Here is an 18073-nt window from a genome sequence, read left to right as displayed (position 1 = left end):
CCTTCTTTATAGTTTTATGAGTTTTGACAAATTTGCACAGCCACGTAGCCACCCACATAATCTTGGTAAAGAATTCTGTCATCACCCACTACCCCTGAAATTCTCTTCTGCTCTTTTGTTGTCATCCTCTCTCACTACCTCCGGCCCTGGGCAACTTGTGATGTTTTCTGTCCTCATAGTTTTGCCTTCTCCTTAATGTCATATGAATGAAATCATACAGTATGTACCCTTTTTTTCTTTTTAAAAAAATTATTATAAAATGAATATAATATAAAATTTATCATCTTAACCATTTTTAAGTGTACAGTTCATTAATGTTAAGTATATTCATATTGTTGTGGAACCAATCTGTAGAACTCTTTTTATCTTGTGAAATAAAACTCTGAATTAAACAATAATTCTCCATTCTTTTCCTCCCAGCACTTTGTAACCACCCTTCCACTTTCTGTCTCTATGAATTTGACTACTCTGAGTAATATAAGTGGAATTGTATAGTATTTGTCTTTTTATGACTAGTTTATTTCACTTAGCATAATGTCTTCGAGGTTCATTCTGTTGTAGCATGTGTAAGAATTTTCATCCACTTTAAAGCTCAGTAATACTCCATTGTATGCATGTACCACATTTTGTTTATCCATCCAATGATGGACACTTTGGTTGCTGCAACCCTTTGACTAATGTGAATAATTCTTCTATGAACATTGTTGTACAAATATCTTTTAAATATATATCAAGAAGGGGAATCACTAGGTCATATGGTAATTCTATTTTTAATTTTTTGGACTACCGTACTGTTTTCCACAGCAGCTGTGCCCCATTTTACATTCCCACCAACAGTGCTGCAGTACAACATTTGTTATTTTCTTTTTTCTTTCTTTTCTTTTTTTTTGATAGTAGCCATCTTAATGGTATCAGGTGGTCTTTCATTGTGTATCTGATTTGTACTTCCCTAACCATTAGTGATGTTGAGCTTCTTTTCAGGTGCTTAGTAGCTATTGTATAACTTCTTTGGAAAAATGTCTATTCAAATCCTATGCTCCTGTTTCAATCAAGTTGTGTGTTTCTTGTTACTGAGTTGTAGGAGTTCTTTATATATTCGAGATATTAACCCATTATCATGATATATGGTTTACAAGTATATTCTCCCATTCTATTAGTTACCTTTTCACTCTGTTGATTGTATTCTTTGATGTCTTTTTTTATTTTGCTGTAGTCCAAATTTATCGATTTCTTTTTATCGCCTGTGCTTTTCATTTCGTATCTAAAAAAATCATTGCAAATTCTATGTCACAAAGCTTTTTCCTCTATGTTTTCTTCTTAAGAGTTTTATAGTTTTAGCTCTTATGTTTATGTCTTTTGATTTATTTTTAGTTAATTTTTATATATGGTGTGAGACACAAGCCTAAACTAACTTCATTCTTTTACATGTAGATATCCAGTTTTCCCAGCACCATTTGTTAAAAAGACTGTTCTTTCCCCACTGAATGGTCATGGTGATCAGATATGTAAAGTCATTTGACCGTATATGTGAGAGTTTATTTTTGGACTCTATTTCATTGGTCTATATGTCTGTCTTTATGCCAGTACCACGCTGTTTTGATTGCTGTAGCTTTGAAATGTGAGACCTCCAGCTTTGTTCTTTTTAAAGATTGTTTTGTCTATTCAAAGTTCCTTGAGATACCAAATGAATTTTAGGATTGCCTTTTCTGTTTCTCCAGAAAACACTGTTGGGATTTTGGTAGGGATTACATTGAATTTGTAGATCACTTAAGGTTGTATTGACATCTTCACAATATTGTCTTCCAATCCATATACAGGGTATATCTTCCTGTTTTATTTATGTCTTCTTTAATTTCATTCAGCAACATTTTATAGTTTTTAATGTACAGGTCTTTCAGCAACTTGGTTAAGTTTATTCCTCAGTAGTTTATTCTGTTTGATACTGTTGTAAATGCAATTGTTTTCTTAATTTCCTTTTCACATTATTCAATGTTTATAGAATTGCAGCTGATTTTTTTGTGTGCTGATTTTTGTATCCTACAACATTGGTAAACTCATTTATTTGTTTTAACAGCTTTTTTTTTTTTGAAATCTTTTTCTATTTATAGATCATGCCATTTGCAGACAGGTAATTTTATTTCTTTTCCCATTTAAATGCCTTTTATTTCTTTTAATTGCCTGATTGCTCTAGCTAGGTCTTCCAGTATTATGTTGAATTTGTAGTGGCAAAAGCAGGCATCTTTGTTTTGATTCCAATCTTAGAGAAAAGGGCTTCAGGTTTTTACCTGAGTCCCATGTTAGCTGTGTGCTTTTCATCTATGGCTTTTATTATATTGAGGTAGTTTCTTTGTATTCTTAGTTTATTGAGTGTTTTTAGCATGAAAAGCATGTTGAATTTTTTGAAATGCTTTTTCTACAGAAATTGAGAAATCATGTGTTTTTTTTCTTTTTATTCTATTAATGTGGTATACTACTTTGATTTATTTTGATATGTTGATACATCCTTGTACTCTAGAATCTTTTCATGTTTTTTAATAGTATCTTTCAAAGAGAAGTTTTTCACTCTTATGAAATCCCTTTTATCAGTTTTTTTAGTGGATCTTTCTTTTTATATTGTATATCTAAGAAATATGTGCCTAACCAAAGGTCACAAAGATTTTCTTCTATGATTTCTTATAGAAGTTTTATAGTTTTATATTTTGAGTTAATTTTTGTACAGGATATGAGATATGAGTCAAGATTCTTTTTTCTATATATGGTTATTCAGTTGTTTGAACACTATTTGTTTAAAAAGACTTTTTTCTCCTTTGAATTGCCTTGGACCTTTTATAATTATTGTAATAATTTCCAGATAATTTCATTTCTTTGTGGAGATCTAAGTTTCTATTTGGTATCATATTCTTTCACCTTAATAATTTCCTTTAATATTCCTTATAATAAGTGTCTGCTTGTAATGAATTTTCTCAGCTTTTATCTGTCTGAAAAATTTTTTATTTCACTTTCATTTAGAGAGGTATTTTTATTGCATGTAGAATTGTGGGTTGAGATTTGTTTTCTTTCAGCACTGTCACTCCAATCTCTTCTGGAAAGTTTAGTTTGTGGTGGGAAACCTATTATAATTATTATTTTTGTTCCCATATGTAATATTTTTTGAGCTTTTTGGATCTGCGTTTTAATGTCTTTTATTATTTTTTGAAAATTCTCAGTCATTAGCTCTTTAAATGTTTCTTCTGCCCTCTTCTCTCTTCTCCTAGGAGTCCAGTTATACATTTGTTAGACAGTTCGATACTGCTGCCCCACGTCTTGGATACCCTTTTTCTTTTATTTTTCCTCTTTGTGTCTCAGTTTAGCTAATTGCTATTGGTCTGATTTCAAAATCCCCGATTTTTATGAAGCTATGTCAAGTCTAATAATGAGCTTGTCAAGGAGCATTATTCATCTTTGTTATCATGGTTTTTATTTCTAGCATTTCATTTCTAGCATTCCAGTTTCCATCTTTGCTGAAATTTACAATCTGGAGATGCATGTGTCCTTTTCCATTTATGCTTTTAACATAGTTATTTTACATTCCTTGTTTGAGATATCTGGCATCAGGGTCCTCTCTGAGTATCAATGGCTTTCTTTCTTGACAATAGATGTTTTTCCTTGCTTTTTGGTATGTCTTGTAATTTTTTTTACTGGATGTCAAACATAAAGCATTAAATAAAGGTAAATAGTATTTACAGTAAAAGTAAATAATATTTACTCCTGGAAATGGAGTAAATATTGTTTTTCTGCCAGGCTAATAGTATGGGGATTAAGCCAGTCTACTCAGGGGTGAATTTGTTATTGCTATGGTTACCATGAGTACCTCACTGGTTTTAAACACCTCTGGCAGTACCTTTTGCTTAGATTTGGGGTTGGATTGCTAGATGGTTTACTCATTATCTCTGCTCCACCCTCAGCATTTGGTCTTTTCTGTGTACCTTTGCCTCTGATGGGTTCTATCTCTAGATTCTTGAGCTTCCCCCAGTAGAAGGCTGCTGTCAGTTTCGTAGTAGGAGACAGGGTAGGGTGCTTTGTTGTTCATATCCACCTGCAATCTTGGGCAGGCCCTGTGTCCCAGGATCTCAGAGATGGGGCTCTCTTAGTCATCCTGTTCCTCCTCCAGTAGCATCTAAATTCAGCCTTTGTAGCTGAAGGTCTTGTGCAGGAGTTTCCTACCCCATTCCCCAAAGTTAGGGAACTCTTAACAGTCTGAGACTAGGACTGTGTTTTCTGTTCCTCCTGCAGGGTTATAGAGTTTTATTCTTCTACTTTTTTTCCCCCTAGCAATAACAGGTCTTCATCTAGGAGTGTTCGAGGTGGGAGTGACAAGATTTGCTGCCCCTCTCCCAGTGGCATAGGGCTTTTTTCCCACAGAGAAGAAGGCTCCTGGTCACATCTTGTGGCTTTTTCACAGTGGTGGACTCTCTCCCCTCATCCAGGGATTCCGGAGCTTCTGTCCTTGTGGAGTTTGGGGCCCAGCACTGTGGCACATGGATGCATTCTGGTTCACCAACATGGAAGCTATGCAAACTCCATCTTCTTAGGTTTTCCTGGAGGCTTCATTACAAAGACATGCTTGATTAAATCATTGGCCATTGGTGATTGAGTCAACCTCCAAACCCTCTCCAGAAATCATGGGGGTGGCACTGAAAATCCCAACCCTCTGTTCATGGTTGGTTCCCCTGGCAACCAGCCCCCCCATCTTTTGGGGATTTCCAAAAGTCATTAACATAAATTCAGCTGTGGTTTGAAAGGGTCTTGTTATGAGGAACAAGACACACATGTCACCTTTATTGCTCTGAAGCAGTTTCTGGGACTAAGGACAACAGACTAAATACTACCACACAAGATGTTTCCATTGCTCTTATTGGTTAGGAAATTCTACGGGTTTTGGGAGCTGTGAGCCAGGAACCATAGACAAAGACCAGAACATGTATTATAAATCACAATATCACAGATACATTACAGTGTGGATTTTTTAAAAGTTGTTTGTATTAGTTTGTTTGTTAAGACTGCCTTAAATATGTAGACTGGGTGACTTAACCAATAGAAATTAATTTTCATATAGTTTTGGAGGCTAGAAATCTGAGATCAAGTTATTGATATGGCTGTTCATTCTGAGACCTCTCCTTGGCTTGCAGATGCCGTCTTCTTCTGGTGTCTTCACATGATCTTCCTCTGTGCATACCTGTATTCTAATCTCCTTTTCCGATCAGGACACCAGTCATTGGATTAGGGACAACCCTAGTGACCCCATTTAACCTCAATTACCTCTTTTAAGGCCTTATTTCCAAATATAATCATATTCTAAGGTACTGAGAGTTAAGAATTCAATATATTAATTTTGGGGGTGGGGAGGTATGACAATTCAGTCTGTAACACATAGAATTGAAAAATCTGTCCAAAATGTAGAGCTCATCTAGGATAGCACTATCCAGGAGAACTTTCTGATATGATGAGAAGTTCTATATCTTTGCTGTCTAGTATGGTAGCTACTAGCCATGTGTAGGTACTGAGTATTTAAAATGTGCCTACTGAGACTGAGAAGCTGAATAAACTTTATTTAATTTTGAGCAATTTAAATGGCTACATGCCGCTAATGGCTAACATTTGGACAGTGTAGATCTTGACTAACTTGTTTATTTGGCATATGAAGAACTGAGATCAAAGTGGTTGACAGCCAAATTTAAAATCACAGAAATAATTATTTAAATAATCACAAACTAGGCTGAGTTCTCAAATTCTTGATGTACTTTGCCCCCTATATCCTATAAAATAAAACCCAGAGAAATAAAATGCAAAACACCCTCTTTTTTGTTCTTCCTACTATGAAGACATGAGGTAGTCTTTATAATTATGAAACTTTTGACAAATGAATTTTATAAATATTCAAAATCATTTTTTTAATTTTTAAGAGGTTAAAGATATTTGCATATATCAAGTGTTTAAGTTAGTTCAATAAGATTTTCATAGTCAGATTGAAAGGTCTATTTAAATAAAACTCATCTCTGTAGTGGTTTTAAAAAATCTGTAATTCAGTTAGAGCAGGTGAATTGGTGCATGCTTTGCTCAGAAAATCTGAATCTGGAAAACCATTTCACAAAAGAAGAAATAAAAAGAAGTTTATTTTTAAGGATAGAAATGGGTTGTTAAATTAATAGCTTAACTTATTTGATTCTGTTCTTTTCTGTTTTGATGAAATTTTCTTAGTAAACCTTATAAAATCTTTTAACTTTTCATTTTAAATAATTTTAAAGATATAAAAATTACAAAAACTGTGCAGAAAACTTCCATATACCTCTCACCCAGTTTCCCTTAATGTTAACATCGTACATAACCATAATATAATGATCAAAACCAGAAAATTAACATTGATACAATAGTCTTAACTAAACTACAGTATCAGTTTTCACCCATGTCCTTATTTTGTTCTAGGAAACTGTCCTCGATCTCACATTGGATTAAAATGATTTCTTCTTAGTCTCCTCCATTTTTTTCTCAGTCTTGCCTCTTCTTGACACTTCTGAAGTATACCAATCAGTTATTTTGTAGAATGTCCCTCAGTTTGGGTTTATAGGATGTTTTCTATAGTTATAATGAGAGTTATGCATTTTTGGCAAACACCATAGAAATGATCTTGTAATGCTGATATGATAAGCTTTAGAAATTTTGATGATAGAAATTATGCCTTCTTTTTTATAACATATTAAAATTACTATAAAATTAACAGTCTTTGAAAGCATTACCTCTGTGATGCAGACTTATCAAAAACCAAAATGCCAATTAAAGAAAGCTATCATCACTAGTTAGTGATGGGATAAGGTTAGCAGACTTCACTAATAGGAATAAACTGTTCAATAATTAGGAAGAGAAACCACCTTTTCCTTTCAAATGAGATCATTATTTTCTTCATTGGAAAGTTAAAAAAGGAATTATCAAGAGAGGGGTCTCCACAACTAATAAAGTTGTGTTTGTAATAGAAAGTTGTTTTGGTTGAGATACTTAACTTTTGGTAACTTATCAAGTAGAACATTAAATGAGGAAAAAGGTTCTTGCTTTAGTTTCTTCTTTAAGTGATACTGGAATTCTATCAAATTAAGTCATTAGAACAGTTTCTAGGTCTAGCCTTGAACTGAAATTAGTTTATTACAGCAATTTTTTTGTTTTGTGTGTTTTAAAATTCTGAATAAGATGAAATAATAGTAATTTCAGAAGGTACAGCTTTTGTTTATAGATATTTTTCAAGGTATAATGTTTATTCCTTAAAAGAAAATGGGTAGAAACTCTTCTATGGAACTATTCCACACTAAGCCTGCTACTTTGGTACTTTTAGTATTTCTTCTCTTGTAAGTTTTCTTCACTAAGAACATTTCAGTGAAATATTTGTGTTTTTATTCTTTTGGGGTTGTCTTTGAAACATTCATGTACTATAAACCAAATAATACAACTGAGTACTGCTGTCCTTTCAAAGTAACAGTGCTGTCAGTGTAATGGATAGACTTTTCTTTTCTTTTAGTTCAGCAATCAGCAAACATTGGGAGGCTGAACTGGCTACCCTCAAAGGAAATAATGCCAAACTTACCGCAGCCCTGTTGGAGTCTACTGCCAACGTGAAACAATGGAAACAGCAACTCGCTGCGTATCAAGAGGAAGCAGAACGTCTACACAAGCGGGTAAGTTTGGGGCTGCTGTCCCTAGGGATTTATGACTAACAGATTTCCTTGATCAGAGGAAATTTACATGTAGATTCAGCACAGGGACACCTTTTGGAGATTTTTGTTGGTTGTCAGAACATATGTGTGGGTTATAGTATATGTGGACTTACTGGCTAAGAAAGATGTTTTCCATAGTTTAATGAGAATGAATAATATATAATATTTTGGAATCAAAAGACATGATTTTAAATTCCTTTTCTGTCACTTATTAGCTGTATGATCTTTGGTAAGTTATTCTCTTCTTTCTGTACAATTCCAGTGAAAATCGAGACACTAAATTGACATGTAATTTCACTGAGTTAACAAAATGCTTTTATTTTATTGTTTTTAAAGAAAGAAAAATTTGAAAAATAGAAGTAGAATTTCTTCATAAAATTCGATAATATTAGAAATATGGGGCAGAAAAAGAAAAATCAGAAATCCCAATACTATTACTATTAGAAGCCCAAACAATTACTTATAAAGAATTTTTAAAATTCAAAGCATATGCATTCACCTAATGGGAGGCAGATACCATTAATTTCCCTTTTTAAAAAGGATAACACAGAAGTAAACTCCACAGACCATAGGAAATGGGCTGATTAGTACCAGAGCATAATTCGAAGGATGTAATAGGACCAGGATGACAGGAGAAGAAGGATAGAAATGGAATAGAGACCAGAGAGAGAGTAAGAAACTTGCACAAATATCATTCTCTCCTAAGTATAAAAGTTAACTTAGGAGGAGGAAGAAGAAAGTTGTTGTTCAATTAGTATAGTTTCCATTTTGCAAGATGAAAAAATTCTGGAGATCTGTTTCACAACAACTTGAATATACTTTACATTACTGGACTGTACACTTAAAAATGTTTAAGATGATAAATTTTATGTTATGTATTTTTTACCAATAAAAAATTAACATGATAATTAACTCATAAGCCGATAAATATTCATTGAGGAGATATCATATTTCCTTTTTGTGTAATCTGTGCCCTTAAGGAGTTTTTGCTTTAGAGTTGATTAAATTGTAAGGAATTTAAGAAATAGAATCTTTTGATGTACTTATGCATTTATAATTTCCAGTGTTCTTCTTCCTTCTTGTAGATCTGAATATCCATCAAGTATTATTTTCCTTCAGCCTAAATAACTTCCTTGAGCATTTTTTTTGTACTACAAATGTACTGGCAACAATTATTTCACCTTTTATATATGTCTATATATAGACAGATTTTTTTTTTCTTTGCTACAGGTTGCATTTTCTCTTTTCTTTACATCTAGTCATTTTCAGTTGTATTTTGGACATTGTAAATGAGATGCTGTAGGACCCTTAGATTCTGTTAGCTTCCTCTGAATAGTGTTGATTTTTGTTTCAGCAAGCAATTAAATTACTTGTAAATTATGCTGAAATTGTGGAGGAGTGGATTTAGGCTTTATTAGTTGGTTTGTTTCAATTCTGCCCTTAATCCTAGGGTGAATCCTTTAGTCCTGGGAAATCTTTTTCTCTAAGGAATAACCCTTCTGGGGTTTTAGTGAGAAGCTTGAGATGTTTACCAAGGTCCTCTAGTTTGGTGGGACTCAAACTTCAAAGTGTCCTTTCTGTGGTGAGCACTACTATAGCTTAGCTTTTTCAGCCTTCCAGCTTTTTTCCCACTCTCTCTGGACTCCTGTGCGTATTTAGTCAGGGGTCAGCCAAAGATTTGAGGGAAGTCTAAATACTTATTTGGGGGCTTTCTTTTATATAATTCCCTCAGTTTCTAGATGTTCTAGTTATTCTGAGGCACCCAATATCCTCAGGCTCCACACGGAAATATGAGCACAGGTTTTTGCTTGAGTCCTAGTCAAGCAACATAGCCAGACTACAGCCTGCTTTGAGGCAAAAATATGTGTAAATATGCATCTCACCCAATGTGATGTTTCTTTCAGTCTTTTGCCCAATTTGATCACTAACCAGGGCCTTCAAACAGTGGATTTTAAAAATTTGCTCATAATTTGCTATTGTTATCTGTGGGAAAGTTAATCCAATAAAAACTACTTCATTATTATCAGAACTAGAACTCCCCATAAGGAATTTATTATCTAATTGGACAAAGAAAACTAACATATATTAAACGATAAAAAATAATTCTCAAGATTTTTGAACAGATGTTCAGTTTTATGGGCCAGAGGACAGGAGACCCTTGAGTGCTTTAACAGATAGGAGAAAGTACATTCTGAGCTGAGAGTTGAGGGTTTGGTAAGACCTGGATGGTTTTCAGAGGTAAGAGAAGACAGTCTAGGTAAGTCAACAAGGTGGGTATGAATATGGTTTGTTCTTAGGACAAGGAGACTTGCCTGCTTTTACTTGGAAATACATACTGCATGTCTTGGCCAGATGAGGTGGTTAAGTAATTTGGGGTGAGTGGATGGAGAACCTGAAGGTTTAGATTTGATACTGTAAAAAAAGATGAGCCATTGAAAGGCTTTTAATGTGGGAGTCACACAATGAGAGATGAATATTAGCAGTTTGCAGAAGACACAAAAATAGACAAAGATTATAATTAAGTCCACTGGCAGCTCATTGCTTTTTAGGCCTGGATGATAAGGATTTGTGCAAGGCTATTAGAACATGAATACAAAGGAAGAAAATGATATGAGAGGTAGAATGACAAAGTGGACGTTAATTCAATATTCAGAAAATGTGAGGGATTGAGATTTGCTGTTTCCTTAATATTCTAGAATTTGTTGTATTCTAGTCAGTCAAAATGCATAAGATCTGTGTAAAGAGCTGTGTGTGTGTTTATGTTGACTTCTGAGTATTTTGACTGTTCTCTAGTGGTATAACCTTTAGAAACAAGGCCCTTCTCTTCTCTGTTCTCTCAAAAAGTAGCAAGTTCTCATTAAAAGTTATGTTGTCATTTGGGCCCTCAGTAAATTCATATTGACAGAAGAATTGTCTTTTGCTATAAGAGACACTATTCTAGTATTGAATGATTTAAGTTGTATTTTAAGCATATCTTTTCTTCCAGATTCTCTTACATTTTGGAAATGTATTTGAAAAATTTCTCACTTCTGCAAGGCCAGTTTTCAAAGCCCAATTTAATTTGAAAGCTACAGATGGAAGGCAGATGACTATATCTGATTTTGAATGTGTTTTCAGAAGAAATTTTTAAAGACTTTTATTATAAGGGTTCTCTACTGTCACTAATCATTTAAGTTTTCCTAGCCTTTTCATGACCAAGCCATGTACATAGTTATTTCTTTTGCTCTTTTTTTTGTCTTAAGTTCATATCTTTAAAGAATCTATTTATCCATTAAACCCTGTCTTAATATTTTCCCAAATTAATTTTCATATATTGCTTCAAAATTTGTTATTCACCTATCAAAGACTTATTATCTCTTCAGCAAGAAATCCTTTGAAATTGTCATATAATTTAATCTGTGTTTTCATTTAATTTTAGGTGACTGAGCTTGAATGTGTTAGTAGCCAAGCAAACGCAGTGCATACTCATAAGACAGAATTAAATCAGACAATACAAGAACTGGAAGAGACACTGAAAGTGAAGGAAGAGGTATTAGCTACTTTTCACTCATCTGTAATCTAACTAAAATATGTGTACAAACATTAAGAGTCTTTGTCAGATTTCAAGGTACTTTATGGAATAAGGTAAGGTTGTAGAGGTTTTTTCAGGATGGAATTTTTCTTAAGTGATACTAAGCTTGTTTATGTTTTCCCCATCTTTGTTTCTGTTGTTATTTATTATGATGAGGCAATCAGACTGAGATACTGCCTCTTGCCTTCTGTATGAGAGTTACATTCCTATGATTAACAGAAAAATATTAGAAGTTATATGAATTTTACAAGCTATTGCTTTCTCTGGTTTCCAGTGAAAAGATTTACTATCCTGGGAAGAATTACATCCACAAAACTTGAAGCAACCTTAAAATGTTCAGCTTGTTGTTTTCTAAGTAATGCTACCAATTTAGAGTTGTTTGTTTCTTAAGATTATTCTGTACTAGACAACATGCCTATAAAGATGAATTCACCTCTCTAAAAGTGAGTATGAAGGAATGTTCTTTAAATCATTTTAAGGACTAGGACAGTAATTTCAGGGGAAAATGGGGCTTTCTCTTGCCTCAATATTGCTTAAATGTTGTTGTTAAAGACATTGCTCTACTATTTTCTAGGAAATAGAAAGATTAAAACAAGAAATTGATAATGCCCGAGAACTACAAGAACAGAGGGACTCTTTGACTCAGAAATTACAGGTGAGATATAATAAAATTTTTATTCATTTCTACATAGTCATCAGTCATTCTTTCACATAGTAGTGACTTTTCTTCTGAAACTCCATTATGTAGGTTCTTGGTTATTTTTATTTTCCAAGGATTTCTGATTTATGCTTAATCTTTAATTTTTCAAAAATTAGACTTTAATTTCATCTAGATAGCTTATGATCATCATAGGTAGTCATTTATAAATTGTCTTTAATAAATTATTTTAGATATTTCTACTTTTTAACATAAAAAATATCTTGAATTTAAAGAAAATTTCTCAAATGGTTTCATTCTGTTTAGAAATTCTGCTCATTTTTGTTACACTGAATTAATGCATGAATTAAAGCAGTTGTGCCCTAATCAACATCAAGTTAGTGCTCTTTTTATTTCTTCAGTCTAATTAATTTTACTTATTATTTTCTGCATGCTTCCTGATTCTAATTGACATACATATATTCTGTGTCAGTGGTAGTCAACCATAGTTAGGGAAGATTTTTCCAGATTTATTAGCAAAGTCTATTCCTACCAGCTCAGATACTTTTCTTACATCCCTGTGGCTAGCTGCCTCAAGAAGGACCGATTTAGAGTTTAGGACCAATTTAGGGTTTCGACTAGAAATACGAGTATGTATGGAGTAGGGAACTGAGGGTAAGGGGTGAAAGGTGGGACTTTAAAGCCCAGGATTGGAAGGAGTACCTAGATTATAATAAGAATGGGCAGCATTTATTGAGTGTTTACTATGAACCAGACACTACGTGAAACACTTATATTATGCACGTAATCCGCACGAATCATGTGAGGAAACAGGCTTGGATAGGCTAACTCGTCCAGCCACTATTTAAGTGGAGGCAGTCAAGTTCTCTGACAATAGAGAGCCTTCATAAAGAAAATGGGGTCTTTATATGGAATGAAATATTTCCCTTTCCCTCTCTTATCACTGACTTTCAGCAGCCTGGGAAAAATGAGGTGACTTGTTTTGGTTTACCCTATTAAGTGTTTCTAAATTTTAATCATCTGTGTAAATTAGTGGTTTTCTGGGGGGCAGTGTTGTGCCCCAATGGACATTTAACAAGGTATGGAGACATTTTTGATTTTCACAGTTAGAGCAGTGATACTAATAGGTCGAAGCCGAGGATGCTGCTAAAGATTGAATTATCCAGCCCAAAATGTCAGTAGTGCCAAGGTTGAGAAATCCTGCTATAGAACTAAAATATGAAGCTTGCAATCAGGGCTGGAAAATATGGGGGAAATTTAATCTAGTTTTGTCTTTTGTTTGTTTTGATTTCGGCTACTATTTTTTTCAATACTTGCTCTGATTCAGGCATGTGCTAAACTCTTACATACATCAGTTCTAATTCTCACAGTAACAGGTGTGGTATCCCCATTTTCAAAGGGAAGGCAGCAGTTTAGAGGTGTTAACAAGTTTAATTAAGGTACTTAGCTGAAAAGTAGTGAAACGTAGATTTGTTTTGATTCCAAAGTCTCTGTTCTTTCTGCATTACTACACTGCTTAGGCAGCCAAGCATCCAAGCTATTCTTAACAATTCTTTAAAAATTTTTTTTAGTTATATATACATTTATGTTACCCTAGAAAAACCAAGAGATGATTTATTCATATTAAACTTCTAAATGTATTTCATCACCAATTGAACAGTAATTAAAATTTATAGTTGGCACCTGGAATTGTGAATATCAAAAAAAAAAATACTTATCAAAATAACCTACCTACCTGGAACAAGACAGGGAAGCTTTCAGAAAACCTAAGGACAAATTCTAAAAGTTAAAGCCATGGAAATAACCTGTTTGTTTGTTTGTTTTGTTTTTCTTTTTTTTGTTTTTGTTTGTTTGTTTGTTTGTTTTTTCTATTTAAAGTAAGTTACTCCTCTATAGCCTGGCCCCTTTCACATAAACATCTGTTTATCAAAAGTCCCAACATACTTGAACATCCAATCATAAATTCAGTCTAGAAAATTGGGATCATTAAGTTCCTTGAATGGTGGAGGAACTTCTGAAATTGCAGTACATAGAATTGGATTGTGTAGGTATGAGTATGGATAGCAAATTCATAGGTATGGGTAAATTAAGAATGGTATGATAAGATTTTTCTAATTTTCAAGTTTGTTTTGTTCTTTTAAATGTGAATGTAACATGCTCATTGTAAAAAAAATTAGAAAAATGTAACAGCCAAAAAAAGAAAAAAGAACCATAGTATCATTATCCTAAAGGCAGGATTTGGCAGTTCCTCCCTTCAGTGTCTGTTTGAATAACTTTTTTTTTTTTTACCTGAGACATAGATACCTTTTTTTTTATCTTGCTTTCCTAACCGAACGTTATGGCATAGGCTGCATATGTCATATATGTCATATGGCTGCATAATATTCTCCAGTATAGATGTACCATAGTTTTCTTTGAACATTTCAACAGGGATGGAAATTTATGTTGTTTCCAACATTAGCTATAATAAATAATGTCATAATGAATCTTTTAACATAAATCTTTTTGCCTTTCTGTTTCTTAAAAATGAACTCTTAAAGGAGAATTACTTTGTGTCACTGTTTTGAAATTTCTCATGCTGAGAAATTGACATCTGGAAAGGCAGGATAAACACTGGTTATTGTTCTCCCCCCATCTTTACTATCTGATAGAAAATAAAGAGGTAGCTCACTATTTATTATTATTATTATTTTAATTACAAGTAAGACTGAATAATTTTCTATGTTTTGGTCATTTATCATCTTTCTGTACCTTGAATGCTACAAGAGCATTTTTACCTTAGAGCTCATCGAATATCCTTGCCTGGAGTTTTAAGCCCCTAGATCTTCAAATGGTCTGGCTTCTACCTGTAATTTAGGTCTTGGTTTACATGTTAATTTCTCTCCTGCACTGCTCTGCAGCCCCCCGCCCCTGCCCCAGATACTCTAATATCACTGTTTTATTTTTCTTGTAGCACTTACCACTCACTATATGAAATGATTTTGTTTCTCCATTTTCTTTTTAAACTTTTTATTTTGAAGTCATTCCAGACTTATAAAAAAGTTGCAAGAATAATACAAAGATTTTCATATACCTTTCACTCATATCCCTCAAATGTTAACAATTTGCCATACATACATATCATTCTGGAACTCTCTGTAAATATACATACTATTTCTTTCCTGAAATGTTTGAGAATAATTTGCAACTATGATATTCCTTTACCTCTAAATACTTTAAAGAGCATTTTTTTGAAAGTAAGGACATTCTCCTACATAGCCATCAAAATCAATAAATTATTTGTCTAAAGACTTTATTCAAATTCTCATAATTGTCCTAATAATTTCCTTTATAACAAAATTTAAATTTGTTTTTCTGGTCCAGGATTCATCCAGCATTACATTATCCTGTCTACTTATTTTGATGTTCAGATTGTCCTAGATTTGGCCAATGGGAACCCCTTCGATCCAGTGATAGATGTGACTCTATCATTTTTTAAAGAACTAATTCTTGTTTTTAGCACAACTAGATCTTCCAGGCTTATCTTGTATTTTCTTAGCTCCAGCCTTGAAAGTAACTATTTCTCCAAGGAGAAATTTCTTTTAACAAAGACTAGTTTTTAGAAACCAAGATCTGGTCATTAAATGTGCTTTTTGCTATTGAGATATCATTGTGTTTATGCCCTCTTAATAAACAGAGCTAGAAGTACACATGCCACATTATGTCCATTTCAATAGCTATAGAGTGTGTGTGTGTGTTTGTGTGTGTGTGTGTATTTTTAACTGAATCCATGCTCATACCTCCCATTGTAGCCCAGTACTATGGAGTTCATTCTAACCTTCCCCATTTTTATATCTGTAATTCCTTTTCCCAATATTAAGAAACTTAATTCCCACTAACCACAATATATTTACTTAGTCCTAGAAACCACAGAAAGGAATTTCTGAATTGCTAATTCATACCACTGCAAAACAAAAACAAAAAAACTTAGTAACTAGAGATGGGTATAATTCTTTTTGTCCTTAGCTTGTGTTCAAAAATTAGTTATATTAGTTCTTCTACTCGCCCTCTTCAGTTGGTTCAGTTATTCATTTGAAATAACAGTTGTGTTCATTTGTGTCATATTATATTCCATTTTTGTTTTTTCTCCATTCTTCCTTTTTTTTGGTATGCATTTACCAAATATTTAAGTATTATACCTGTATAATACTTAAATACTTAATATTTAAGTATTAACGTGGTTCTAAAAGTCAAAAGTCAGAAAGATATCTTCAGAACAGTAGTATCCTGTCCACTCCAGTCTACCTCGATTTCAGCCCCATCCTTCCCACCCCATTCCTATCTGCACTCTGTAGGTAACCAGTGAGTTTCTCGTTTACCCTTTTGGTGTTTCTATTTACACAAATAAACAGATATATCTGTGGTTGTTGTTGTTTTTATCCCTGCCCTCCTTTTTCTTACACAAATGGTAACATACTCTAGGTTACTCTTTTGTACTTTCCTTTTTTCGCCTAAGATATATCCTGGAAATCACTATCGGTTCAGAGATCTTGTTCATTTTTTATAGCTGCATAGTACTTCATTTGTGTGTGTGATAGTTCATTCAGCCATACCCCTTTGTATGGGTATTTAAGTTGTTTCCAGTATTCTGCAACAGGACTACAATGAGTAATCTTGTGCACAGGTATTTTGTTATTGTTAAAGGTGTATCTTCAGGATAAATTCTTAGAAGCAAGATTTCAAAGTGACAAGGTAAACATGCAGTTCTGTTAAATATTGTCAAATTCCCCTATATAATGGGTTATGTCAGTTCCCCCTCATGTCATAAGTTAGTGCCTGTTTCTCTACAGCCTCACTGACGAAATGTGCTCTCATACTTTTTAACTTTTGGCAATGTGCAATTGATAAAAAACGGTAATTTTAATTTGTGTATCTCATGTTATGAGTGAGATTAAACATCTTTCATTCTTTTACTTTTATTTATATGTGTTTAAAACTATAGATTTTTCTTGGCTCATTGCTTTAAGTGTATGTCATAGATTCTGATATTTAGTGTTTTCATTGTCATTATTTTCTTGAAATTCTGTAATTTTGGTTTTATTTTTCAAGCAAGAGATGTTTAAAATAAAGTATTTTAATTTCCTGGTGGAAGGGCCTTTTTATATTTTTTATTTAGTTAATTTCTAGTTTTATTGCATTGTGATCACAAGGATTTTTTCGCATAATTTCTACTTCACATAATTTACTGCTAGATTTTTTTGAGATCTAATATATGATCAGTTTTTATAAAGCCTCTTTATTGATTCTGTAATTTATGTCTTCTCTATCCTTACCATTTTTTTTCTTCTACTTTTTTTGTCCTATACCGAGAATGGCATATTAAAATCTCTTATAGTGTGTTTTTATCTGTCTCCGTACATCTCCTATAATTTATACTTATTAAAGGTGGCTGCTGTGTTAAACGTAATTATTATATTTTCATTGTGAGTTATGGCTTTTAGCATTAAAAAAGTCTTCCTTTGCCACATTTTCTACCAGTATTACAATCTTTCACTATTTTGAACCCATCCCATTATTTTGGCCTTTCTAATGAATTTCTAGGTGGAAAGAGTTTATTTTATAATTTTGTCATAAATTCCTAGTTTATTGCATTGCGATCACAGAGTATTTTTTTGTAATATTTATACTTAATGTATCTTACTGTTACTTGTTTGTGACCTAATTAATATATGATTAGTTTTGTGAATGTTCCTTGTGTGTTGTGTACATATATTTGGATAGTGCTTTGTGAGCCAAACTGATATTTTATTCTGCTCTGAAACTCAGTCATATTTGTTGATATGATTTTTGTTTGGTCTCAACTTGTCATTTTATGTAATAATTTCTATATTCTATATTTGAGTTTTTCTTTCATATGATATGTTCTTTGTTCTTTTTTATATCTTTTGATACTTAAAATGGTCTTAACTTTGTTGTCGTGGTTACTTTTTAACTTACACCTTTCTTAAAATACTCCTAGTTAACTGTGTTCATATTAACATTTCACTGTTTTGTTATTTGTGATATTTTCTACTTTAAACTATTACATATTCAATAATAACGTGCTTATTCTGCTTTCTCTTTCCC

The 18073-nt window shown here is 33.0% G+C and overlaps 1 protein-coding gene across 1 annotated transcript in view; it reads left to right on the top strand.

The window, feature by feature from the left end:
- The window catches only part of HOMER1 (homer scaffold protein 1), a 113582-nt gene that overhangs the window by 87553 nt on the left and 7956 nt on the right, over positions 1–18073 (top strand). Inside the window, exons 6-8 of the mRNA XM_006913175.3 lie at positions 7544–7700; positions 11158–11268; positions 11885–11965. Coding sequence (XP_006913237.1) covers positions 7544–7700; positions 11158–11268; positions 11885–11965 — 349 coding nt within the window. The remainder of the gene's footprint in view (positions 1–7543; positions 7701–11157; positions 11269–11884; positions 11966–18073) is intronic.

Source organism: Pteropus alecto, unplaced genomic scaffold, assembly GCF_000325575.1.
Source record: "Pteropus alecto unplaced genomic scaffold, ASM32557v1 scaffold20, whole genome shotgun sequence".
Lineage (NCBI taxonomy): Eukaryota > Metazoa > Chordata > Mammalia > Chiroptera > Pteropodidae > Pteropus > Pteropus alecto.
The sequence above is the reverse complement of the archived record's forward strand: the minus strand, read 5'-3'. Positions and strand labels throughout refer to the sequence as shown.